Here is a 27272-nt window from a genome sequence, read left to right as displayed (position 1 = left end):
AGGTCTTGGACTTGATTGCCATGTGGGTCAGTTCACTTGGCTGCACCTGGGACCACGAACCGTGCCCTGGATTGATGCTAGCTGAATGTCAAACAGCGTGTAGTATGGTCCCTTGAAACCTCTCGAGAAAGAGATGGTGAAGTTCTGGCAAACACCCAGGGGCGAATTGGGTTCTCAAAGATGTGCCTTTATCCTCTGGCTTGGCCCAAGGGGATCGAGGTCAGTGGCAATATGATCGTGAAGAAAACAACTCAGAGTGCTTGTCTCTGAAGTACTCTGAATGGCCTCAACTTATTCAGTGACAGCAAGCAATATATTAGCCGTGACACGTTCACCTTCCATGGTCTTTCTCGTTCGGCACAAACGTGTTTGGAATATTCAGAGGAATGGGAGACTAACGAAGATGAATTGGTAAAAATAAATGTTTTAAAACTGGGGAGGCCTCAAACCATTTTGATGCTTGATGCTGAGAAAGGACGGAGATTCTGTGGCTTGGGTGGGAGGGGCTCACTTACACTACTTGCTCCCTTTGAAATGACGGTCGGGGGGCGCCTGGGTGGCGCAGTCAGTTGAGTGTCCGACTTCAGCCAGGTCACGATCTCGCGGTCCGTGAGTTCGAGCCCCGCGTCGGGCTCTGGGCTGATGGCTCAGAGCCTGGAGCCTGTTTCCGATTCTGTGTCTCCCTCTCTCTCTGCCCCTCCCCCATTCATGCTCTGTCTCTCTCTGTCCCAAAAATAAATAAACGTTGAAAAAAAAAAAAAAATTTGAAATGACGGTCGGAGGGCCGCCTGGCTGGCTCTGTTAGAGGATCACGCGACTCTTGGTCTCAGGGTTGTGAAGTCGAGCCCCACGTCAGGGGTAGAGATTACTTTAAAAAAGTAAACTTTTTAAAAAATGTTTATTTTTGAGAGAGAGAGAGAGAGAGAGAGAGACGCGGAATCTGAAGCAGGCTCCAAGCTCTGAGCTGTCAGCGCTGAGCCCGATGGGGGGCTCAAACCATGAGATCATGAGCTGAGCCGAAGTTGGACGCCCAACTGACAAAGCCACCCAGGTGCCTCAAAAAATAAACTTTTAAAAAATAAGCAAAGTCAAGTAACATGATGGTCAGAGACGCTAGAGCAGCCCGTTCCCTCCTTCGCCCCCCGGAGAGAGTTTTTGGAAGAGAGTGGCAGGTGGGTGGTGCCTTATTATGGAAGTCGTGGTTCCTTAACACCCCTGAAATTAGGAGGTATGTTAACTGCTCCAAACTCCTCCCCACGACAGAGGAAGGCAAAAGAGGAAAGACCACATGGCATAAAATAGCATCAGATGTAGTAGCGATCATTTTGGCTGTTTTGTAATTGTAAGTTATCGCCAGCATTGAAAACAAAAACCAACAAAAAAAGGAAGTAGAAAATAGGGTAATTCACACTCAGTAACTGTAAGTATTGTCTGGGGAAACTTAGTTTCATGCTCGTGTGTGTTGTTTTCTGCGCTGTGACATAAAATGTTATTTCTTACTGAATCATGGTCAGAAAATTTGAATGGCCGTGTGATACAGGCTCGTGCAAGTGTAGTGTCAGACTCAAGGTCACGGAGCCACACTGGGCCAAAACAGAGGTCACCGTTCCCACTCTAGTGCTCTCCCTCTCCATCACACTCCAGCCACTACAAGATACTGAGTGGGCTTTCATAGCCGGTTGTGTTAGATTTGGAGTTCTCCATTCCCAAGACCTCATCAGACCGTGGCCGTGCAATTCCTTCTGGGCCTGCAGACCTCAGAGCATGCCTAGACTCCCATCCCCAGAACAAACACAAGGTTTTTTACTAGAGCTTAACCACCAAGAGGAAGAAAAATGCTTTTTCTCTATTTACCTTTTTTTTAACGTTTATTTATTTTTTGGGGGGGGAGGGGGACAGAGAGAGACAGAGCATGAACGGGGGAGGGGCAGAGAGAGAGGGAGACACAGAATCAGAAGCAGGCTCCAGGCTCTGAGCCATCAGCCCAGAGCCCGACGCGGGGCTCGAACTCACGGACCGCGAGATGGTGACCTGGCTGAAGTCGGACGTTTAACCGACTGCGCCACCCAGGCGCCCTAGATTTACCTTTTTTTTAAATGTTTATTTTTGAGAGAGAGAGAGAGAGAGAGAGAGTGTGTGTGTGTGTGTGAGCAAGGGAGGGGCAGAGAGAGAGAGAGAGAGGGTGGGAGGGAGGAAGGGAGATAGAGGATCGGGGGGAGCTGGCTCTGTGATGGCTGCAGTGAGCCCGACTCCAGGCTCAAACTCGTGAACCGTCAGATCATGACCTGAGCCCAAGTCAGATGCTCAACTGACTGAGCCACGCAGGTGCCCCACTCTATTTGCCTTTGGGGGGTGGGGGGGGGAGGGTGGGCAGAGATTTCTCCTTTGTTTTATCAGTGATCCACTTAGCATGCACTTAGCTGAGCCCTTAGCACGTAAGACCATCATTGGGTCCATCAGAATGAAACACTCATAGAAAAAGGTGCAGTCTATACCCGAAGCAACTCAGTGGGAAAGAGAAGAAACTGTCACAACAAATAAGATACTGGTGAGAAAACTGTATCCGTGCAAGGTCATAAGAGAGCAGGGAGGGGCGCAGAGGGCAGAGAGGGCCCCTGTGTGGGGCAGGCGTGGTCTGGAAGGGCTTCCGGAGAAAATGATCTACCAGAACTTGTTTGCATTTGGCTGTGACACCTGGGAGCCCAGGCCTTGATTCCCCTTCACAGGAGCCCGTCTTTCCTCCCGAAGAGTCCGTTAACCAGAGTCCGAGGCTTACTAGACAGGTGTCTTGGCTCAGTCCTCGGGGGGGGAAAAAAATAGCTGTGAGTCCCTCGGGGTTTTCGCACCACGGCTCTGATATTTTGGGAAGCATTTTACACCCATACGCAGTTCACAACACTGTGTCTTTACACACTCTCTTCCAAAGATCTACAGATGCAGAGAAAAGCTGAAATAACTTACGGAGAAAATAGAAAGCAGAGAGAGGGTCAGCATTCCCCTGTTTCTCCGAGAAAGCTCTGCTTCCTCAGGCGCAGCTATGGGCAGCCTTCGTTTGTTTTTGTTTTGTTTTGGTTTTGTGGGGTTTTGTTTTGGTTTGATTTGGTTTGGGGTTTTTTTGTCCTCCTGGTTACCTAGAGTTGATTTGTCTCACTAGGGCTCTCGTCCCCCTTTCCTGTCCTTGTTTTGACAGGGAAGAAAATAAACGTAGTCGGTGATAAAGCTGGGAGTACTGGCTTTCCAACCTCAGCCTCTGCCAAAGCCCAGCGTCCTCTCGGTAGCCTGCCCTTTGGAATGGTAATTAGTAGTATGGGAATTTTTACGGTAACCTCCCCGAGGAGCAGTTTCACCAAAGAGTAACCCGCTTGTCTAGACCGCACAAACCCATAAAGTCATCACTAGCTGGGATTTCCAAGCTACAAAGCAGCAGTGGGAAAGACTGCCTCTAGTCTCTCAGGGCTTTCAAACATAGAGCATCCATTGTGGAGACCAGCCATCCACACCGGTGCACGCACCTCTCTCCCGAAAGAGTAATGGAAACTCTCCCACTGACCCCCATCAACCAAGGAAAGACACCCAGCTTGCGATTTCTGCTTTATTGGCATCTACAGGGCCTTGCCATCCCCTCCCGTTTTAACCCTGGTTACGCTATCTGGGATTTTATTATTACAGTTTCTTTTTGAGAATGATCGAGCTGTGCCTTTTACTTTCTTGCTTGCCACAGCTAATTATTCATTAGTGAGATAAAAGCAGCTTAATGCTTGGCATTTTAAGAAACCGGGCTGGCAAGACTTACCCAGAGAGAGAGAAAAAGGGTTCAGACTCCTAACCCAGTGTTCCTTCCACTTTAGGTACTTAGCAAGGTTTGGGCGGGTGTAATGACAATAGCGTTCGTGACACTGGACAGCAGGAATGTGCATGCCGGAGGGAGAAGGGCACAAGGGGTAAGGTGTCCCCCGGCAGATTCTCTTCTGTGTAGAGTAGAATCAGATGACTGAATTCTACTGCCGGTAGACTTTTCTTTTCAGAAATGATGATGTGGGCCTTTTTTTGGTGTGTGTGTGTGTGTGTGTGTGTGTGTGTGCGCGCGTGCGTGCATAAGTAAACTCTACACCCAACGTGGGGCTCAAAGTCACAACCCCAAAGTCAAGAGTTGCATGCTCTACTGACGCGGCCAGCCAGGCACCCCAGAAATGATGTTAAAACAGAGATCACCTAAGGAGGAAAACAAATCAGGAGATCTGACTTCTGGAACAAAATAGTTACGAAAGCAAGTTGAAGGAAGACCCTCTGACCCCAACCGCAGCTTGGTAAAGGACATTCGAGTTAGCCTGTGGTATGCCCACCTGGAGGACTAAAACTAACAACATTAGTCACTGTGTGGGGACACCTAGAATGTGCTGTGCCCTTTGCTACGCATGGTTTTTCACATCCTCATTTTCTATTTGGATGGAAACTGAAAGTCGGAGATGTTAAGTAACTTGCCCAAGGGTGGATTTTAGTACGCGTAGGCAGCTGGATCTTAACCCAGGTGTGCCTTTCCCCCAAAGCAGCCTTCTGGTTCCTCTCCTCTGTGACTCATGGAGATGTGAAATAGGAGATGTGATGCATCTGTGTGCCCTTTAGAAATATTCAGTACAGGGGCGCCTGGGTGGCGCAGTCGGTTGAGCGTCCGACTTCAGCCAGGTCACGATCTCGCGGTCCGTGAGTTCGAGCCCCGCGTCAGGCTCTGGGCTGATGGCTCGGAGCCTGGAGCCTGTTTCCGATTCTGTGTCTCCCTCTCTCTCTGCCCCTCCCCCGTTCATGCTCTGTCTCTCTCTGTCCCAAAAAAAATAAATAAACGTAGAAATATTCAGTACATGCCCTTCCTCTAGAATAACTATTTCCCAGGAATCATTGGGAGAATTATTCTTGTTAATACACAGAAAAAAAAACATGAGCGTCTACCGTGTGCCAAGTGTATGCGCCAAGATAAAACCCATAAGCCACAGCCTCAAGTAGCCCGGAGGCAAGTGGGGAAGAGAGAGATGATGAGACCCACACAGGATGCTAAGTTCCTTGATGGAGGCAAACTTGGCTTGTACCTATAAGGAAGGGACACCTAGCCCAGCCTTGAAGTGAAGAGTCATGGAGAACTTCTTGGTGGCGACGACATTGACTCTGAATTTTAAGAAGCAGTTCATCTTATGTTGGCGAAGATGCAGAGAAAGAGGAAGCCTTTGCACTGCCGGCGGGAATGCAAACTGGTGCAGCCACTCTGGAAAACAGTATGGAGGTTCCTCAAAAAAATAAAAAATAGAACTACCTTCCGACCCAGCAATTGCATTACTTGGTATTTATTCGAAGGATACAGGTGCGCTCTTACGAAGGGGCACATGCACCCCAATGTTTATAGCAACACTATCGACAGTAGCCAAAGTATGGAAAGAGCCCAAATGTCCATTGACTGAAGAATGGGTAAGGAAGATGTGGTATCTTTTTACAATGGAGCATTACTCGGCGATCAAAATGAATGAAATCTTGCCATTTGCAACTACGTGGATGGAACTAGAGTGTATTATGCTAAGCAAAATTAGAGAAAGACAAATATCATATGAATTCACTCAGATGTGGAATTTAAGATACAAAGCAGATGAACATAAGGGAAGGGAAGCAAAAATAATATCAAAACAGGGAGGGGGACAAAACATAAGAGACTTTTTTGTTGTTGTTGTTTAAAATTTTTTTAATGTTTATTTATTTTTGAGACAGAGAGAGAGCATGAACAGGGGAGGGTCAGAGAGAGAGGGAGACACAGAATCTGAAGCAGGCTCCAGGCTCTGAGCTGTGAGCACAGAGCCCAACGCGGGGCTCGAACCCACGGACCGTGAGATCATGACCTGAGCCGAAGTCGGATGCTTAACCGACTGAGCCACCCAGGCGCCCCAAGAGACTTTTTTATTTAAAAAAATTTTTTTTATGTTTGTTTATTTTAGAGGGCGAGAGATAGAGTGGGAGCAGGGGAGGGGCAGAGAGAGAGAGGGATACACAGATCTGAAACAGGCTCCAGGCTCTGAGCTGTCAGCACAGAGCTTGACGCAGGGCTCGAACCCATGAACCATGAGATCATGACCTGAGACGCAGTCGGATGCTTAACCAACTGAGCCACCCAGGTCCTCTGAAACATAAGAGACTTTTAAATACAGAGAACAAACTGAGGGTTGCTGGAGGGGTTGTGGATGGGGGAGATGGGCTCAATGGGCAAGGGGCATTAAGGAGGACACTTGTTGGGATGGGCAGGTGGTGTTATATCTAGGGAACAAATCACTGGATTCTACTTCTGAAGTCATTATTGCACTATATGCCAACTAACTTGGATGTAAATTAAAAAAATAATAATAATTAAAAATTTAAAAATACATCTTAGATGAAAAAGAAAGAGGATGGGTGAGCTGGCTGGTTCAGATGGGTACCGAGGGGGAAGAATGCCCAGTTGGCCAGAGTTTGCCTTGTTTTCACAGTATGGTAGGAAACCGCTGGAGAGTTTTAAACAGGAATGTCATGGCTCATTTTATGTTTTTTAAAAGATGATCCTGCTGATTCTGGGGGACAGGGCTAAGAATGGCTGAAGGGTGGTTGGTATCGACCGCAGCCTCCCAGGAGAGGCGGCAGTGACAGGACCAGAGCATAGGGTGGAGGTGTGGAGGGGCTTGGAGTGCTTGGAGGTGGAGCCTTATGGGAGTTACAGGAGTGGATGGACAGGGAAAGGCAGGAGTGAGTCCTGAATTCTTCGCCGGAGCAGCTGAGTAGGTGATGGTGCCATTTCTTGGGTATGGCAGGGCACAAACAGGTTTGCAGGGGCAATATACAGTCCGGGGCTCTCTTTTAGAAGCAAGGCATGATCTTAAATCATCGACTACCTCTATTGCGATATACTGTATTTCAGTAGTTCCCAAATTTTTGCCAGTGACCCACGAGTATCTTACGAATACGGATTCCCCGGAATCCACTCTAGATTTAGTCAGATTTGAAGGGCAGAGCCAGGAATCGGGAGCTCTCGGCAGTTCCCAGGTGATCCTAGCCCCGCCAGCCCAGCGTCAGGCCACGGCCGTTGTGTGCGAACCACTGCCGTTTCATATTTGTGAAGGCCAGTCCTGATAACTTGGGGACTCTTTGAGCGATATCCCCACCCAAATGCAAAACCCGTGTCATGCCGCGCCGTCTCTCCTTTTTATTGTTGCAATTTTCCCAGAGAAGTCATTCTCAAATTAAAGGTTTGCTGACTGGCCTATGCTTCTTTGATGTTTTTCCCTAGATGTCAGGCGTATTCTAGTAAGTGGGGAACCTTGAAAGAATAGCCTTTTCCTAAGTGACAGGAATGTTCCCACATGCTGATGCTTTTCATAAGGACCTAAGTCTCGGATGTCTGTCCGAATGCTCCGATCCTCGTAAATCGGCGGATTGGTTCTGGAAATCCCATGAGCCTCAGCTTTCTTGAGAGATTTATGGCACTTCCTGTTCTTGTGGAGGCCAGGAATAACATCATCGCTCCCTCAGCACTTCTGGTTTTCGTTCCTGAGGGGGGCGGCAAGGGAACGGAGAAGCGTACTGAACCAATACCGCTTCGAAAGAAGACCATCTCGACTTATTTTCCAAAACCTCAGACAAAGCCCCATGTTCTGCTAAGAGTATGCCAGTTTTCCGCCCTCTAGTCTTCTCCCCCTGGAGATTTTCCCATCACCTTTACCCGAGTGGGTTCCGTGGTATGGGAATGGGGCCACAACTGGCTGGAGCTTATGGACACATTCCAAGGTGGGGCCAGCCTCCTCCGGCAGGGGCCCTAGACCTTTAAGCAGGCAAGGTGTGCTGAACTTGAGAAAAGCTCATTCACGCTGTGTTTTAAGATCCTTCCAAAGCAATGTTAATCGATGGCTGACGATGAATTCCCCTCTTGGCCTGACCAAGAAAAGGGACTAATGAAGACTGCCATTCCAGTTAGAATCCACGCCTGACCAATCTGTGTGACCAAATCACGCCTTGCGTTGGTGAAAGTGAGTATGATTCTTTCTAGTTCACACAATAGTGGACCAAAGTATCTGCATCTACCTTCGCAGCAACGCATCAGACAAGAGCCAAAAAATGTTCCACCAGCTCTCTAGAAGAACGACACCCAAAGAACTGGGTCTGATGGCTCTGCCTGAAAGACCCAGTGCCGCGTGCCGCATGGAGGGGATGAAAGGTGAATAAAAGAACCACTAGCCTCTGGGAGAGGAGAATCTAGTTGCGGAGGAAGACAAGTGTACGAATCAAGCTCCTCTAAGACCCGGAACCTAAGAGCCTAAAATTAAGCGTCGTCAAAGAAAGGGGCAGTCACTTCCACTTGGGAACAATTCAGTTACCATGTAGTTACCTGGGGAACAGTAGCGTTTGGGATAGGCCTTCAAGGATGAGGACAGGTAAAGGTTTTATGTATGATGGAGTGGGTGTTGTGGACTCCAAGCCCCCAAACCGTGCCCAGATAGCATGGAGACGGTGTGGGGACCTGTCACAGTTGATGCACCAGTTTGGTGGCTGTACCGGGTTCACAAAGCGTACACACAGATATAACAGCCTCAAACGCTAGGCTGGGGAATTCGTGTTTAATAGAGTCGGCAGCGGGGAGACATTTTTCATACGAGAGGTAAGAAATGCAATCAGAGAAGAATGATCTTCGCGATCGCAGTGATTTCCGAGAATGTTCATCTGGCAGAGGAAGAAGGACGGGTTGGAGGGCGCGAGACCAGAGGCCGCTGGCGTCTCAGTTAGGAGGTTATTTCAGTAGCCATGGTGCACGTATGGAAGCACATTTGATTTTCTTGATGAAACGTCTGCGTGTCGAAGGGGAAATGACTTGGTGTGGAAGGCTTTTCGGCGCCGTCGTGTGTAACACACAAATCCCTCCAAGTTGATAGAAGCCTGCCCGCTTGCTCAACAGAAAGAGGTACACCTCGTAGACGTTGGAATGTTTATGTTCAGTCCAAAATGGCTCTGGTTTTTTACACAGCTGTAAAGTGTATTTAACTCCCAAATATAAAACACTTCTTGACTACTGTTTCATAGCTTCATAAAACGAGCCTCGATTGCGTAGGTGCTGCCTGTTGTCATCCCCTATCTTTCCACGCAAATCTGTTTCCTGGTATTGTTCTTCCGACGGGAAAAAATGCAGCCCAGCGTAAACTACCTTTTTTACAAGCAGCCATGAGAAGAAAGCCCCAAAGACAATAAGGAGCCTCTGCATTTATATTTTTAACCCAAGATTACAGATCTAACGAGCAGGGAAGCAAAATCGCTTTAATTATGAATGTTTTTCATTGTGGTTGTGAGCGTAAGGCAGTAACAGATGTTCATTTTCCCCAGCTCAACTGTTTTTAATTCTTTCTTGTACATGGAGAGAGAAATCTTTAAACATTTGCCAAAGTTCAATTAACATCCCTGGCTGAAGGTGGAAAATGCCCTACTTTGTTTTTTCTCAGCCGTATACCTGCTTTGGCTGTCTGTGCCACAGAGCACCGGGGAAGGATTCCAGCTGGCACACGTTTTATTACTGCAGAGTTAATTTGCAGAATAAGCCTTTGGCGGGAGGGGTCTGCTGGACTTTTTATATATTTATTTATTTACTCTTTTTCAGTTATAAATAAAATGACACTGTAAAACATTGCAGCTTAATTGCAGGAAACCCGGCGCATTTTTTGGTTGTTGTTCTGCAAGTGGTTAATAGCTCGTGTTTTGTTTATACAGAAATCTTGGGTAAGAATATGTTTACAGCCAAGGCCGTGCGACTTGGGTTTATCATGTTTTTCCTGTGCTCTGTGGAACAGAGCCGGCTGTTCGTTATTGAAAAGCCCGTTTCTGTGGAGAGTGGAGTTTGGGGGTGCTGGGGGACGCATTTATGTAAGAATGCAGAACGACTGCCAGAGACTGCGGGCACTCAAGCTATAAAGCCTCAACGGCACCTCGCGTGATGACATCACAACAAGTTGCCTTCGCCCCTTCGAAGTAGTTCAACTGGATTTTCTGGAGAATTGCGGGACAAGGCGCATGTGATGGCACCAGTCGACTTTTGTCCCCGTCTTTGATCCCGTGACCTGCGTGCGTGCGTGTCACGGGATCACCGTTTGATAGCTCAGGTAGAACCCGCTTCCAAAAGATTGAGACCGTCACATCATTTACATTTGGGGTTTGGCTTGCTGAGCGTTGACTTTCCAGAAAACCACAGGCCTACAAAGCGTGTCTCGTGGACGGCCGAAACTTGAAAATTGTGACCCTGAAAGAGCCCGAAATTTACAAATGCCACCCGTGCCGGTGGCGTGGGCTGCGATGATAATGCCCATTCCAGAGGTTTCCTTGCATCTCCCCAGAGGTTTGCTGAATGTCTGTCCATTCATCCTCATTGAGGCAACTGGAAAACACATCCCTTGTTGGTCTGTGACACACAGATTCGCCCCTGAGGAAATCTGTGGATGATGTAGAACTTACAGGCCTTGCCAAGGGTCGTTGGGTTTGTCTTTGGATCAAGTGCATTCTCCTTACGGAGCAAAACAATGCCAGGGAGGAAGTAGGAGGCCCCCGCTGGAAAATGGGAGGTAGGCTAAGGGTTGTAATAGTCGAATTACAAATACCACAACCCCTCTGGCACGCCAGACTGGGTTTGCTTCTTCAAGGTCGACCTTTATGTCTCTGGGCCAGGGCTGATTTGAAAAACGGGCCATTTGGATTTAGCGCTGGCCACAAATCAAACACAGTGGAGGAGGAGGACAGGGCCGTGAAGTGACTCAGTGATGCGAGAACTTAGAAGAATTCTCACCTTCATTTTCCCCTCAGGACCCAACTTCTACCTTGATATTAGAGTAACCGTTTAAGAGAAGGGTTTAAACCTCTTATCCCTCGTATAGCCACGAAGCTGCCTCTGTGTGTGCAGATCATGGCTGGGGAGCGCCTGGACTCCGTCAGAGCTACCCTAAGAAGCACTGTTAATGGCCGGTAGTTTTGAAAAGAACTTAATTCTTTCAGCATCACCTTCTGAAAAGTAGATAGGCAACCTGTTTGGGTAGACATGGTATCAGAAGACTGAGTGTGTGTCCCGAGCCCATTTCTGGTCATACGCTTTGAACAGCTTTTATGGCTCAGGATCTGTGAGGTGACGGAGGTCTCGATCACCTGGCTTGCAAGGGCTGGGGTTCCCACTTCCTCGGCCCATGAAAGCCGCTGACCAGACAGGAGACGCAGACCTGGGTGGCAGACTTTTGCCCCCGTCGGGACTCGCGCTGAGTATGTGCCCCGGGGACAGGTCACCTCCCCCGGCATCGATGCAGGTAGTCCTCTGTCGGAGGGGAGGTCGGCGCAGAATATCGGAGGTCCTTTCCAGGCTTGAAATGTTATCGTTTTGTGACTCAGTGATGACATTCTCTAAAGGTCCAGCTTGGGCATTTTAAAATCAGTCGGAAAGTAGGTACTGATGGTGTACTCAGGATTTGTAAGTGTAGGAGGGAAGCATACAAGCCAAGTCCGGACTCTTCTGGAACTGAAAACAGCTGAAAGATGTACATGAAAGGGGCACAGGTAGAAGCTGGAACAGGGGCAGAAGAGTGGGAGCCGAGGGAGACTGGAGGGTCAGAGGAGTGAACACCCCCTGTAAGGTCCCAGGGGAGGGGAACTAATTGGGGCAAGGGGTGCTTTTTTAAATGAGATTAGCGTTGGGGCGCCTGGGTGGCGCAGTCGGTTAAGCGTCCGACTTCAGCCAGGTCACGATCTCGCGGTCCGTGAGTTCGAGCCCCACGTCAGGCTCTGGGCTGATGGCTCAGAGCCTGGAGCCTGTTTCCGATTCTGTGTCTCCCTCTCTCTCTGCCCCTCCCCCGTTCATGCTCTGTCTCTCTCTGTCCCAAAAATAAATAAACGTTGAAAAAAAAAAAATTAAATGAGATTAGCGAGGTGGGGCCCGTTAGTGGAGGCTCTTGGAAGAGGAGACCCAGAAATTCACCATTTCTCCTTTATCTTGCACAGAGGGTCAGATCGTGCTAGAAATACCGTTTCCCAGCTCTAAAAGAGAAGAAAATGGGCAAAAGGACCTTGGTCTTTTGTCACTGCGTTTCTGTTTTTGCTTTTTATGGGCAAAGCCCACTTCCTACCACATGTCAAAGATGGCGGGTGGGGCATCTTCCTGGCCTGCCCTCTCCTGGATAGGATTCTGGAAAAGAGGCCAGAAAGCAGCCCGTCAGCTCTCTCGGGGGATTAGCACACCAGGAAGTGACCCAAATAGAAGCCCCTGCTTCGGTTTGATAACGTATCTCGGAAGCGGGGGGAGGCCGGGCGCGAAGAATGGGAGAAGCCAAGCCGATGCCACGGCGTCTGCTCCTCCGTGTTGGTGCCATCAGGACACAGATGTCTAAAGTCTCCGAAATAACAGCTTCATCTTCATCCATTGTCAGACAGATTCCCATCCGACTGGCCACGGGCAGTTCAGGCAGAACAGAACTGAAGCACCTGGTGCTTTCGGAGTCCGGCTTGTAAATACATCACCCGTCACGTTTCCGTGTGAGGGTTTGGGCGGGATGACAGGTCTTTCCTTATGTCTGTTGCTGCTTGCCTGGGGACCGATAGATGTGGTTTATTGGGGCCAGGACTATTCCTGTTCCCAGCCTTCAATAGATAGCTAATCATAAACCTTTAGTCTTGTTACTAAACCGGGGGGACGCCTCTTGTTTTTCGCCCCGTGGCGTTTATATGGCGTCGTTCTGTTAGACATGACTTGCCGTAAACACGCTGAGGAGAGGCAGCCTGCGAGTCGGGATTTGCAGTCTAATGATGCTTGTGTCCAGAGAGACCCTGTAGTTGAAGAGGGGACAAAGATGGAGGAAAGGAAAAGAGTCCACCCCCCTCTGTTCTGGGCAAGGAAGAAAGACCTCGTGCTACCAGTGCATGTGACCATCCACCCTGTTCTCTGCCGGGCCCTGTGGAAAGCCTGTTCTGTGACCTGGCCCAGTTCTTACCAGTGGGCACACAGACACTGCTGTATCCTCCTTTTTTTTTTTTTTTTTTTTTTAAATATTTATTTATTTCTGAGACAGACATGGCGTGAATGAGGGAGGGGCAGGGAGAGAGGGAGACACGGAATCCGAAGCAGGCTCCAGGCTCCGAGCTGTCAGCACAGAGCCCGACGCGGGGCTCGAACTCACGGACCGTGAGATCATGACCTGAGCCGAAGTCGGACGCTTAACCGACTGAGCTCCCCAGGCGCCCCACGCGGTTCTCATTTTTCAGTGAGGTAACTCGGGCCTGAAAGGAGGTAAGTCGCCCAAGATCCCGCAAACAGGACGTGAATTTTGGCAGTCCGAGTCCCGGGGCCTCGCTCTTATCACCGGGCCACCTCCCGTGGCCAGAGTTGATGCTTCTATGTCTCGGCAACAGGGAAAGCTCAGAGCCATTTCTCAAATCAGCTGTGTCCACCTTAGAGAAGAAGGTCGTCGTCCTCTGAGGAAGTAGCATCATGTCTTTGTCACACAACACATGTCATACGTCAGGGGAGTCGAGGGAGTCAGGCTGGAGCAACCCATTCCACATGCTTGTCCAGGGTGGAAGGCTAGAGAAACCCCAATGGGGTTGACCATGAACCGCGCTCGGCATGGATGAATCTGGAGGTGTGGTGGCCAGGTGCAGGGCTGTTGAAGCACGTCCCAGCGTAGGTCAAACCCAAGCAGGCCAGAGCAAGCCAAGGGCGAGAGGCGAGAGCACGGGAGCCAGCCCAGGCTGGAGCCTGGGAGGGAGCTGAGCAAGGGGGCAGGAGCCAGCCACGGCCATGCACGTGCCAGTGGGCAGCTTTGTTGACTTCTGCGGCTCCTGGGGTCTGTCAGTGACCCAAGATCTTCAAAAGCAGCTGAGCATCGTCCATTGGCCTGATGGACGTTTCAGTTTGTGAAGTCACATGTCTGCTCAGCCCGTGAAAACGCCAACAGCAGATAGTTGTTGCTAAATGGCGGGTACTGGTTGAAGCACCTATGTGTGTATTAACTCATTTAGCCCCCTGCCATGGGTGCTGTGCCCGGGAGGACCTGAGTGAATGGCCCAAGGTCACCTAGTGAGTCACTGAAGGAGCCAGCGCCAGGACGCACGCTGTCAGGCTCCACGGTGTCCTCTTGTGACCCTGTGAGATATTGCCAAAGAAATAGAAATAAAAAGCAAAGTGCCATGGGGGGGAGGGGGAGTCACTCCATGGCGCCCCGTCCCCGGGGGTAGGAAAAGCCTAGTAAATCAGCTCGTAGGGAGTGGGTGGAGCTATGGGCGGAGCTAGGAACAGACAAGGCCACGTTGTCTGCTTCTCACCCGAGCCTTTATTATCATGTCCGGAGTGGAAAAAGTCTGACTCGCTTTTATAACATGTCCAAAACGATCTCTTTGGCTGGGAAGTTCTTGCCCCTGCAGTTTCTCCCTCCCGATCGCTGTTGTCAAGGTTTGTCCCACGCGTAACGTTCCGCCGGATTTTAACGCGGCCCTGATGAGTCTGAAGCCGGCCTGATAGGGGCAGTATGTAAAAAAAACGACATCACTGGTGCTTTCAGGAAGCTGCCTTGTTACGAAGCCAAATAGCCTTCTTAAAAATCAGAAGTACTCTCATAAAACTCGTTTTTCACGCGGCACAGGCTGTAGTTTCCACATGGGACGAAGTGTGAAACTGAGCTTTTATGGGAGATCTCGGAGATTTGTGTGAACTTTCAGTGACTCCCATGACATTATTCCCCAGAGGAATAACTTATTTTCTGCTGTGGTGCGTTTCCCTGTCATCGGCTGTGTCTGGAAAGGGACCGTTACTCCGGTGCAGTGGAAACTGGTTCCTGCGGGCGGACCCCAATTATTTCTCAGCTCAGTGATTGCAGGCTTTTCCTCAGTATCCGTCATCCTCTCCTTCCCAGCCCTCTTCTTCGAGCCCTCTCTCGGCACAAAAACACACACCCTGTCTGTAGGTGTGCGCTCTGTGAACACAGCACACCGTATTTCGGAGTTCGAAGGCAAGACCCCACACCGATAGTCAGCTGTCGCAGGTGCCTGTACTGCACGGAGAGGCTGTGCTGGGTTCAAGAGATCCTCCCGCCCCTACTGTTTGCAGAGTTCTTGTTTTTATGTTTTTAATAATTTTTTTAATGTTTTTTTTATTTTTGAGAGAGAGAAGGGGAGAAGGGGGAGGAGGGAGACAGAGTAGCTAAAGCAGGCTCAGTGCGTCTGCCGGCAGAGAGCCTGACGCAGGGCTCGAACGCACAAACCAGGAGAGCACGGCTTGAGCCGGAGTCAGACTCTTAACCAGCTGAGCCACCCAGGGACCCCCAGAGTTCATGTTTTTAGAAGCAGGTCATTTCCCCAGCGGAGGAGTCTGAGGTGTGAGGACAGACCACCGGGGTGCCCACATCCTCACTGCACGCGCCTCGAGGGCAGAGAGTCTATCTTTTTCATCCCCGGGTCTCCAGTACGGTGAACCAATTAACAAAAGTCAGTTCAGCGGTCTTATCCCAAATCAGCGTTTTATTTTTTTCCCCCCGACAGCATTAGAAATCAGGACCTCGATCCGTTGTATTGGAAATGCAAAGTACAGGTATTTTTGTCTGTGCGTTTTAGGCAGATGACTGCAACCAGGTGACTTCTTGTTAGGCTTTGTCTAGCCTATGTCATTTCTTTCAAACTGAGACTTTTTTAAAGTTTGTTTTTGAGAGAGAGAGAGAGAGAATGAGCAAGCATGAGTGGGGGAGGGGCAAAGAGAAGGTAGACACAGAATCCAAAGCAGGCTCCGGGTTCCGAGCTGTCAGCCCAGAGCCCGACGGGGGCTCGAACCCACGGACCGTGAGATCATGACCTGAGCCGAAGCCAGACGCTTCACCGCCTGAGCCACCCAGGCGCCCAAGTCTAGACAATTTTAATTACTGATTAAAATAATAATTCCAGCTAGTGCTAATATGTACACGACTATGTGCCAGAAATTAATCTGATCACCTTATCCACGCTGAACCCTACGGTCTTCCCGGTAGCTGTGTGAGGTCAACCCTAGTGTTGTTTTCAGTTTTGCCGATAACAGAAAGGAGGTAGAGAGAGGTGAAATAAGGCTAGCGACGGCAGAGCCAGAATCCTAATGCGGGCAGCCTGCTCCCAAGCCCCTGAGCCACCTGCCTTCCCACACAGCCTCTGCACAGGGTTGGGTGTGGTCTTGCAGCCGTGCTCATCAGGGTTAACTGGAGGATGTGCGTCTCACAGATCCCCAGATCCAAGGTCATCCCTAATGTCGTCATCACGCGTCCTTTCGTTATGTCATGCACAAATGGCGTTGTGTTTTAAAGAAGCATCATCACGAAGTACAAGATGTGTACATTACGCACACAGCAAATGTTCTTCCGGTGCAGGGGTCTCTCCTGTGGATTTCGTTCATTTTACAAAGACGAGCTAAGGCGCACTGAGGCCAGGCGCTGTGCTCGGTGCTGGGGATGCTGCGGGGAAAAACGAGAACTTCCCCTGTGACGGTGATTTCCCAGTGAGCCGATCAGGGTGACGGGGAAGGCGGATCTCCCCACTGCCCTTGGACACACTGAGGTCTCTCCTTCCTGAGTTTGGCTCCAGCTCCTTCCTGGTTCAGGGCAGTTGTGATTCTCTGGGTCTGGCCCAAAGCATTGGCTCCAGAAGGCCCACTCACCACTCACAGGCCTGTGCTTGCTACCTGCCCTACTTAGCTTGGCTGATTTGAAACCCTGAGAACCCATTCTGTTCGGCAACTTGATGACAGACCGGGCAGAGTCCAGGGTACCGTGGGTGACCCTTCTTAGTTCAGCACAAGGTCTGTGGATGACTTGTGCCATTCTTTAGAACCGGATGCACCTACTCTGAAAACAGAGATTGTCCCTGAGAGCATTGACCAAGATCATGGTGGGGCGCAGTCATAAAGGGTACCACAATCTTTTTCGTTTTGTGACGAACTGTCTTCATACTTGGTGCCCGTTGTATACACCTGTCACTTTCCTATTTCACCTGTTGGCCCCCCGTCTGTGTGTGCCCTCCAGATGGTCCTGAGGTTGGCTTGCCAACAGCCCACGTTCTCAGGTAGATTGTAGGTTCCTGCCAGCTGACACAATACCTTGGTGACGGTCACCAAAAATGACCTTTCTCTTCTCTTTTAGCCTGTCTTACATCCTACTTAAATGTTGGTTAAAACTGTTTGGTGGTTTTCTAATCTGGATGAAATGGTTCTTTTAGTTAGAAGTGCTATAAACTGAGATGCTAATGGTCAAAAATAGCCTTAAGCTTTCTTAGCGTGACACATAGTTAAGAACTGTATTTTAAATTGAGATGCACACCTGAGACAAGTTTTATGAAGACTTCTTAGACTCTGACACCTTCTATTCCATTCTGTCTTTATTTTATTTCTTTAATGCCCCACCAAATTGATTGTATGACCCGCTTCTGGGTCACAGTCTGCATTTTTAAAACACTATGACTCTGCATCGGGGGTAGGTCTCCAGAGCAGCCAATTGTCACAGAAAACTTTTAGGTTAAATCTCTATGACTCTTGAGCAACCACTCGAAGGCTAAGGGAAAACAAGTCAAAACAAGTCCTTTTACTCTCCCCAAAGGTAAAAGAGTGGAATTCCTAATGGGATGCAGAAAGGCAGGGGGTGGGTATTGCTGAAATCTGGGCTGTACTGAAGAGATATTGCCATTTTTTCTTATGGTTGACACACAATGTTACGTTAGTTTCACATGTATGAGATGTCATTTCTCAGTGCCCATTTGTCCTGAAAAATAGCCAAGAGCTGGGGACAATAAAGGAGGAAATGGTATTTTGTTTTGGGGGGCAGTTTCTTTCTCCTCCAGCCAGCATGAAGAGCTGGGAGATTGGGGACCCAGAGAAGTATGCCCAGCTGGAGCCCTCAGTTGGCAAGGGGACCCCTCCAGGGTGGGAGAAGAAGTCCTTCAGATAATAAAGTTCCAAGCAGCTATGACATGGAATAAGGTCATGATGAGGCATCGGGTTGCTCCTTGATATGGGAAGTCATTAGAGGGTTTTAAAAGGCAAGTAGGATAGGGGCGCCTGGGTGGCGCAGTCGGTTGAGCGTCCGACTTCAGCCAGGTCACGATCTCGCGGTCCGTGAGTTCGAGCCCCGCGTCGGGCTCTGGGCTGGGGGCTCAGAGCCTGGAGCCTGTTTCCGATTCTGTGTCTCCCTCTCTCTCTGCCCCTCCCCCGTTCATGCTCTGTCTCTCTCTGTCCCAAAAAAAATAAACGTTGAAAAAAAAAAATAAAATAAAAATAAAATAAAAATAAAAGGCAAGTAGGATAATATATTCACTTTAAAAAACAATTTGTTTAATGTTTTTTTTTTATTTTTGAAGGAGAGAGAGAGAGACAGAATGTGAGTGGAGGAGGGGCAGAGAGAGAGAGAGACACAGAATCTGAAACGGGCTCCAGGTTCCCGGCTCCGAGCTGTCAGCACAGAGCCTGATGCAGGGCTCGAACTCACGAGTCTTGAGATCATGACCTGAGCCGACGTCGGATGTTTAACTGAGCCACCCAGGCGCCCCTCACTTTTTCTTTTTTTAAGACTGTAGGAGGTCAAGAGCTGTGTAATATTGGGTCCCCTTCTACTAGAGCCGGAGAATCATATTCCCTCATTAATTCATCCAACAAGCTCATGTCTTTGGCTCCTTAAGTGCGAGCACAGCACTGGGCACATTATCAAAGATAATGGCCAGGCACCTCCAAGTAAGTTAGAAAGTGTTGAGTCCTGGGGCGCCTGGGTGGCGCAGTCGGTTAAGCGTCTGACTTCAGCCAGGTCACGATCTCGCGGTCCGTGAGTTCGAGCCCCGCGTCGGGCTCTGTGCTGACAGCTCAGAGCCTGGAGCCTGTTTCCGATTCTGTGTCTCCCTCTCTCTCTGCCCCTCCCCCGTTCATGCTCTGTCTCTCTCTGTCCCAAAAATAAATAAACGTTGAAAAAAAAAATTAAAAATAAATAAATAAATAAATAAAAGAAAGTGTTGAGTCCTATGAGGGAAAGGTTGCTTCTGGCTTGGAGAGCCAGGACCATTTGCCTAGTTAAGGACAGTTGGGGGAGAATGACATCCAGGAATAAACTGAGGCCAAGAGCAAGAAGGTCAAGAACTTTCGAGGCTCGGCACATAGTCCCCAGCCGTTAGCGTGTCTTCCATGGTCATCATAATGTTGCCAATTCATTTAGACGAGTGTTGCTGTAGCTTCTATAAATTGGGTCAGTACCAATTAAAGCTAATTTATAATGATAAATCTATAAGGCAGGCGACTCTTTGCTAATGTATTTGCCAGAATTTGACACCCCAGGAGAGTTTTAATTTGCTGTCACTGCAGTTAGCACTTGTGCATGAATATTAATGATCTGCATTATAGGGAAAATGGGGTATGCTGGGTTTCTGGAAAAGGTTGACTTGTTTTCATCTATCTGTGTGTCAGTGTTTTATGTTTATGAATACAAGGAATGAGAACACTGTACGTGCTCCAATGGAGAGCAGGCCATGCGCACAGGCTAAAGGGGTGAGCAAAGGACAGATGGGCAGAGGTTGGAGGGGAGTAGACAAGATTTGAAGTGGCTCCTGGGGCGAGTGACAGTGAGCTTGCCAGAGGCACTCAGCAGGGCTCCTGGGCAGTGATGTGGGTCCAGGTGGGTGAATCTGCATGTGTGTGTGTGTGTGTGTGTGTGCGTGTGTGCAGAGGCTCTGGACCACCTCGCTTTCTCATGTGATGCATGAGAAAGGCTCTGGTTTTTACTTCCTTTGCCAACCACCGGTAGGATCTCTCTGGCAGTCCTGCAGAATGGTAATTGCCTTATCACGAGACCCTCTCTGCTGGGTTGTGCTCCTCCCCAAACTGAGATGCCAAAATGGGGCGCTCGGGGTTGCCTCTCTTGGCTGCTGTCCTGCCCACCGCAGGCCCCCGCGTGGGGATTGTGCAGTGTGGATGGTGGCGATAGAAAAGTCAGCCCGAGGCAGACCACTGGCAGCCAGTGTTTATGTGGGCAGGGTGCGGCGAAATGACATTTTCTTGGAGAAACTCTCACATTGACCGGTGGCATTTTAAAAGTCATAGTATCTAAGACAAAGGAGAATCTGAAAAACCAGCTCATGTAGCTCCTCTTTGGAAGACTGGACTGTGACCACCCTGGGAGGGCAGGGTTGAAACCACTTGGTGTTCGAGCCCAGTGCTTCCCACACACTCCCGTGTGCACCCCACGAGCGGCTGCGACTCCACACGACGATGCGTCCCCTTTCCTTCCTCTCTGGTCTCTCCAGGGCCTTGCTTTGTGTGTCACGTCTTGATCCGTCACACAGGGGATGTTCAATTATTTGAAAAGAAAGGAGCACGGGGTTTGGGACCAAGTACCCTCGCACCCATCCAGTCTGCCTGTTTCTGGCCAGGTGACCTTCGGCACATCTGTCACTTCCTGAACCCCCCGCTCTCCCCTCTGTTAAATTGGGGCAATAGAAGGTTGGTTACGGGACAAGCACTAGGCACACAGGAGGCACCCAAACCCTAAGCGGAGGAACAGCTCCCCACTCCTTCTGGTTCCAGAACGACGCGTGTAAAAACAAAACCTGCTCGTTCTTGGCTGCGATTCTTATTAAGAAGTCCAAGTAAACACAGAGAGGTTTGGGCGGGGGGGCGGGAGCGCCAGAATTTGGGGAGCAAATGACTGAAAACAAAAGGAGGCCAACAGAAAGCAGGCATTGTTACTGTGTCATAAATGCCTCCCGAAAATCTTCCCTTGCGGCCCACCGGTGGACTGAAATGAACAGGCCGTGTTAGGACAGGCCCTCCAAGCCATGGAGTGTTGTAGCCAGAGGACCTGCAAAGGCAGTGACCATCGTAACAGAGAGGTGGCTGGGCTAGCGTCCGCCAGAGTGCTCAGCAGCCCGTCTTTCGTTCTTGGGCTCCCTTTTGAGACGCAGATCTGGGAGGGTGTACTCTCTTCTAATAGGGAACAACGGGTTCGTCACGTTTGGACACCTGATCAGGCCAACCGATGTTTGTTTCAAAATGCAGGGGAAATGTCTCCGAGAGGGTTCTCCTGCGCTGTTTCCCAGGTAGCACAACCCAGGGCACGGGGGCGCCACGACTGGGATCCGTCAAACCCGCTGGCAGTTTTCACCTGTTCTTCTTAATTAGGGTCCGTAAGCTTTCGCTCTGTTTTGTCAGAAAGCCTTCCTCGGGGCCCTCTAAGCATGAAGTTGACGAGGGGCTGTCCGTTCGTGGCCGGTGTTTTCCCGTTTTGTGTCTGAGCACCTCGCCCCTTTCAACGGGCCCTTGCGAGGATCTGGGGCTGCCCTGTAGAAAGGAGAGAGCGAGAGTGGGGAGAAGAAAGGAAGATGAAGACGAAAGGGATAACCATAACCTTTTGCCGCTTACGATCCTGGGCCAGGTAGCGCTGAGAAGGCAAGCCCTCCGCACAGACCGCCGTGGGCCAGCTGAGTGTGGGGTGCAGTGGCCTGTAAGTTCCAGGATTCTGATTCCATGACCCAGTGTCCCCCCGTAGAACTTGATTGATTGACTCATTGATTGAGACAGCATGAGCGGAGGAGGGACAGAGGGACACACACAGAGTCCAAAGCAGGCTCCAGGCTCTGAGCTGTCAGCACAGAGCCTGACGCGGGGATCGAACCCACGGACCGTGAGACCATGACCTGAGCCGAAGTCGGATGCTTAACCAACTGAGCCGCCCAGGCGCCCCTCTGTTATGATACATTTACTTCTTCTTTTATCCTCATCCTTTGATTTGCGTATGTTTTGTACAGTAACGTGTTAGTGCACACATGCCTTTTCCAATAAATACATTCCCACATGCTCATACTCAACAAGGTTTAATTGATCGGATGTAGGACCAAATTGTCGGGAGGCCCCTGCTGGGAGAACCAGCTTTGCCACGCCCCACTTCCCATAACGGGCGGGGCAACTCCAGCAATGGTCTGGAAGCTACTAGGAACTCATGAAGTTCGTTTTGAAAATCGCAGATGCAGCACACGTGACAAATGAACCGCCCTGGGGCTTATTTTTTCTCCATGCAAAGATGTGAGGAAATGAATACAGCACAAAAGAGAGGGGGTTGGCCCAAATGTTTTCATAACTCGGGAGGCAACTTTAGTTTCGGGTTCGCTCTTCCGAGGGCGCATAGATGTTCGAGAGCAGACGAAGGGCGGTGGCCGTTTGCAGATGTTTTCTGCAGGACACCCCTGGCCCTGCCGGCACGTCTTCCAGATGTCAGCACCAGGCGGGTGCTGGCACGTGCGTGCGTGTGGCCTGGGAGCAGAGCGCGCCTGTCCCCACCTGCCGCAGGTCCCCTGGCTGCAGAATGAAAGACGGCCAGCAGCTGAGGACCAGGCCTCGCCTTCCAGCTGCTCACAGCTCTGTTGGACGACAGGGTGGCATTTGGGGTACAGTTAAGCAACAGAGCCCCCCCCCCCGACACACACTTCTGTACCCTCAAGAGCGAGGGAACGGTGGGCGAAATGAGGAACCTGTTTTTATAATGTTTTACTTGTTTATGCACCAAATACTCCTTTAATGTTTATCCTGTGCCAGGCATTGTTCTTGGTGTATTGTTTTGAATTAAAAAAACAACAACTCTTTTTTTTTTTTTTTCAACGTTTATTTTATTTTTGGGACAGAGAGAGACAGAGGATGAACGGGGGAGGGGCAGAGAGAGAGGGAGACACAGAATCGGAAACAGGCTCCAGGCTCTGAGCCATCAGCCCAGAGCCCGACGCGGGGCTCGAACTCACGGACCGCGAGATCATGACCTAGCTGAAGTCAGACGCTTAACCGACTGCGCCACCCAGGCGCCCCACAACAACTCTTTTTTAACATTTATTTATTTTTGAGAGAGCACGCGAGCGCATGGGTGGGGGAGGGCCAGAGAGAGCGAGGGAAACAGAATCCAAAACAGGCTCATGGCTCCGAGCTGTCAGCACGGAGCCCGACGCGGGGCTTGAACTCACAAACCGTGAGATCGTGACCTGAGCCGAAGTCGGCCGCTTAACTGACTGAGCCACCCAGGCGCCCCGTCGGTATATTGTTTTGAAAAACAGGAACTCAGCTATGCTTCACGCAGCCTTACGGGCTGGTTAGTAGCATTAGCCCATTTTACAAGGTGAGGAGTCTAAAAGATCAGAGAGGTGACGTCACTTGCCCGGGGCCACACAGCTTGTCAGTGGCAGACCAGGGCTCACACAAGCCCCCAGACCTGGGCTCACAGACCTCCCTGTAGATGGGGAGGTGCTTAGCTCTGCCCACATGGAGATGCGCTTGTCTTTCTAGTGGAGATTCTCATGTCTTTCAGAATTACCTTAGTTTTTGTTTGATTTCACAACAGGCCTTTTTTTTTTTAATTTTTTTTTTAATTTTTTTTTTTTAACGTTTTATTTATTTTTGAGACAGAGAGAGACAGAGCATGAACGGGGGAGGGGCAGAGAGAGAGGGAGACACAGAATCAGAAGCAGGCTCCAGGCTCTGAGCCATCAGCCCAGAGCCCGACGCAGGGCTCGAACTCACGGACCGCGAGATCGTGACCCGAGCTGAAGTCGGACGCTTAACCGACTGCGCCACCCAGGCGCCCCCACAACAGGCCTTTCTAAACGTATTATATGCAACGTGTCCATGTAACGTTATCACAAAAATGATGTTACGTTGTCTTCCATGTTTTTGAGCACTTACTATGTGCAGATGTTCTGTAGGCGTTAATTCTAATCCTTAAACTGCAAGGAAGTGATTTGTGTCCCTTTCACAGAAGAGAAAGCGGATGCCAGTAGCTTGTCACTCAGCTGGCATGCCCAGCCAAGACGTGCACTGATGTCTGTTATAGGATAGAATTCAGTGTAAACAGGTGCTTCTTGATCCCCTACCAAGGGAGCCGGTTAATTTCGCAGAGCGCCCCAGCGGTCCCTGTGGTGAACTGGTGCCTTGCCAGGGGGTGTGTGTGCGGGGGGGGCGGGCAGTTAGCCAGGGACAGTGCCCCTTCACGCCTGTCATCCAGGGCTGGCGTTTCCCCTCACAGGCGCCCCAGCTTGGATGATGAATTGTGTGGTCCCCCTACCTGCAGGATGCCGCGTGGTTTCCAGGCGACTGTGTCCCCAGCATCCACCCCTCAGGGGCTGGCTCCCTTTGATCCAGTGGAGTCTTGAAGTTTTCTCTTCTGCTGGGCTTCATTAAGCCCTCAGTTGGTCTGAGGTTTTCCCCCCCCAGTTGTAAATGTCGCATGGTTCTTGGTATTCAGGTTAACAAATTAGCCCAATTAGATGGGTAAATTAGTCATTCGAACTTTCCGAAGGCCTGCTGGAGGAGCTTTGTGAAATAGCATTTATAGTTTTCTAACAAGCAATTTAAAGGACACCAGCATGTGGCATTTGTTTAAGAGTAAAATGTCCTAAACAATGCCCTACTTAAAAACAGATTTCAGAATTTGCTCACAGACTCCGAAACACGGCGGAGTATATACCCCTGTGTTGTCTCGTAGAAGCATTTCCAAACGGGTCTCTTATTCCTGGGGGCTACGGCCCAATACAGCAGGGTTACCGAAACCCAGAGTTATTTCAACCCAGTTGAAAGTTGAATTCCAAACCTTTTGCCAAATTGATTTTTCTGTACCAGCCGAGTTTCTAAATAGGCCTCAAAACAGACTGCTCTGGACTCCAGAGTGGTAGCTGATAAAGAACCAGCGAAAGGGAGTGCAGCTGGCCGTGGAGGCCGGGAGGCACGGTGGGGAAAAAAGCAGTGTCCCTTAATAGCTCACTGAAAGCGCATAAGCTCTTGAACCTCACTGGACTCGGTTTCCTCCTGTTTTGAAAGCAACAGTCCTCTCCAGGGTTAAATGAGATAATGCATCGACCGTGCCTGAAACACAAGAGGCGCGCCATCAACCTGAAGTCCCTTCCTTCCTTCGTGGATCCTTTTAAGTGTTAGCTTCAGAGGCCGGCGTCCTTGTGCCTGGCTCAATTGGCTCTTCAAACAATCTTATTAATGCCTATTAAAATGAAACCCAATAAAAATGCCAATATTTGGTGTTGAAATAATTGATGTAGCAGAGACAGACCATGGAGCACCCAGGCAGGCCCCTGGTGCAATTTAGCCTCACACCTGGGGGATGAATTTCACAACTGTAATTGCTACCATATAATTCTTATTAATGTTGTGCTATAATTCCTATTTATTCCACGGGGCTTGTAAATGCATTAAGACTTGTCAACATATTATTTTACACTGTTTATGATCTTTAGAATTATGTCCTTCGGGGTTGTATTGTGCAAAAGCTCAACATAAATGGCTTTGGGCCTCATTAAAAAAGAGCAAAAAACGGCTGCTTGTTGAAGTGGTTCTCCGTCCCCACCGTCCTGAACAGAAGTCTGGGAAGCACATTTTTAATTCAATTCCGAACAGAGCTCTTAACGTCAGGAACACAAGGGAGTCCCCTCCTCCCATCCGAGCAGTCTGACTGGGATGGGTGAGCCCGCCCTCGCAGGGAATGCCGTGAAAAGACAGGTGTAGACAGGACCCTGGGGACAGGTGTGGTAGGGAGGTGTTGGGTCCTCCATGAGCTGCAGCTTGTACTCGGACATGAGTTGGGTTTGGAGCTTCAGGTGTTTCTGGGTCCCCCCAGCCCCTCCCCCCGCTCCCTAGCTTCTGGTAACCCCCTTTTAGTTCCAGATTTCCTCGTAGTCCTCTCAGTTCGAGCTGTAAAGGAAAAGATCTGAAATTGATTCCCACTGAAGTGTAGCTAGCTATTCGGTGTAAAGTGTAACCCCCTCCCGCAGGTGTTTGCATTTACGAGGCTAATACGCGTGAACTTCTGGGGACAGAATTATGTGCATTGGAACGTCAGACGTAGCCGGTGTGTACGTGTTCGGGCAGGGGTGTCTGCCGTGGCCGGGTGACTTCGGCTTGGGCCTCAGAGCCTTCCCGGCACCTTTGGACTCACGGACTGGCCTGCCAGGACTTCACGGTCAAGTTCTTGCTCAGCTAATTGCCTGCCAGGAGTCGTTGGGCAGCTCTTAATCTGGTCTCTTAGTGGAAACGCAGGTCTCTCTGCCCCCAGGGCAGCCCCTTTGTGCCTGGAATGTTCCCCCAGGGCAGGAGGAGTGGCGCCCGTGTGGTCACCCATTCCTCCCTGCCCTGCGGGTGGCAGGAGCAAACTGGAGGGAGCCCTAGGACCGCTGCTGATGGCTCTTGCGCTTGTCTGGCCCTGCAGGCAGCGAGTACGACGAGGAGGAGGTCGACTACGAGGAGTCGGACAGCGATGAGTCCTGGACCACGGAGAGCGCCATAAGCTCCGAAGCCATCCTCAGCTCGATGTGCATGAACGGAGGGGAAGAGAAGCCTTTTGCCTGCCCGGTTCCTGGATGTAAAAAGAGATACAAGGTAAACGCGGTACCACCACCCCACCGGGCATGACTGCGTGGAAAAACAAGCCCCACGTCGGGTAGCAGCTCCTCCTTCCGAAGCGAGCGTGCAGCCCGGGCAGAGATGCCCCCTCTCCCGTGCCGGCTGAGTGCCCGGTCCTCCCGGAGACATGTGCCTGGGCACACGCGGGCCCCTGGTAGTTCGGTGGGGTTTCCCCTTTGCTCATCTGCGCGGGAGCTGCAGGTCGAAGGAGGGGGTGTTTTTGGTAGGAGGATCGTGTTCCCGGTGGTCTTCAAACTCATGTCCTATCAGTCAGAGTATCAAGTGTGTCACCTGTTTGCCAAGCACCTGCCTCAGTGGTTGGCTGTGCAGGTGGCTCACAGAAGGCGGCCTTGACGTCTTAAAAGTAGTGGATGTGCTAGGGTATTTAGCTTTCGGGGAGGGAGCTCTTGTCCCCTCCCCCCCCACCAGCCCCCCCTTACTGGCAGGAAAGGCAGAAAAGGGGGCTTTGAAATCTTTCTCATCAATGGCCCACCTCAGTGCCCTCTCTATATAGATGATGTGGAACCCGTGTCTCCGAGAGCCTGGCTGGGTGTCATGAACAGCCCGGGGCACTAGATCTTCTGTTAAGAAAACTCAAAGGGACAAAACAATGAGGAACACCCACAACATTCAGGTGTCAGTCCAGAGGGTGCCTTAAAAAACAAATTTTCTTTTTTTAGGAAGGAAGAATATTTATTAGATAAATATTAAAATCTATACATTCTTAGCTGATGATACATACTTGATTAAAAAGTCTTTTACTTTTCGGGGCGCCTGGGTGGCTCCGTCAGTTAAGTGTCTGACGTCAGCTCAGGTCACGATCTCACGGTTCATGAGCGCG

At 50.1% G+C, this 27272-nt stretch overlaps 1 protein-coding gene across 2 annotated transcripts in view; it reads left to right on the top strand.

Annotated features, from left to right (window-relative positions):
- JAZF1 (JAZF zinc finger 1) overlaps positions 1-27272 on the top strand; it is a 347639-nt gene that overhangs the window by 311033 nt on the left and 9334 nt on the right. For both annotated transcript variants that reach the window (XM_045495170.1, XM_045495171.1), the window contains exon 4: positions 26238-26407. In XM_045495170.1, coding sequence (XP_045351126.1) covers positions 26238-26407 — 170 coding nt within the window. The remainder of the gene's footprint in view (positions 1-26237; positions 26408-27272) is intronic.

The sequence above is a fragment of the Leopardus geoffroyi genome, chromosome A2, assembly GCF_018350155.1.
Source record: "Leopardus geoffroyi isolate Oge1 chromosome A2, O.geoffroyi_Oge1_pat1.0, whole genome shotgun sequence".
NCBI lineage: Eukaryota > Metazoa > Chordata > Mammalia > Carnivora > Felidae > Leopardus > Leopardus geoffroyi.
The sequence above is the reverse complement of the archived record's forward strand: the minus strand, read 5'-3'. Positions and strand labels throughout refer to the sequence as shown.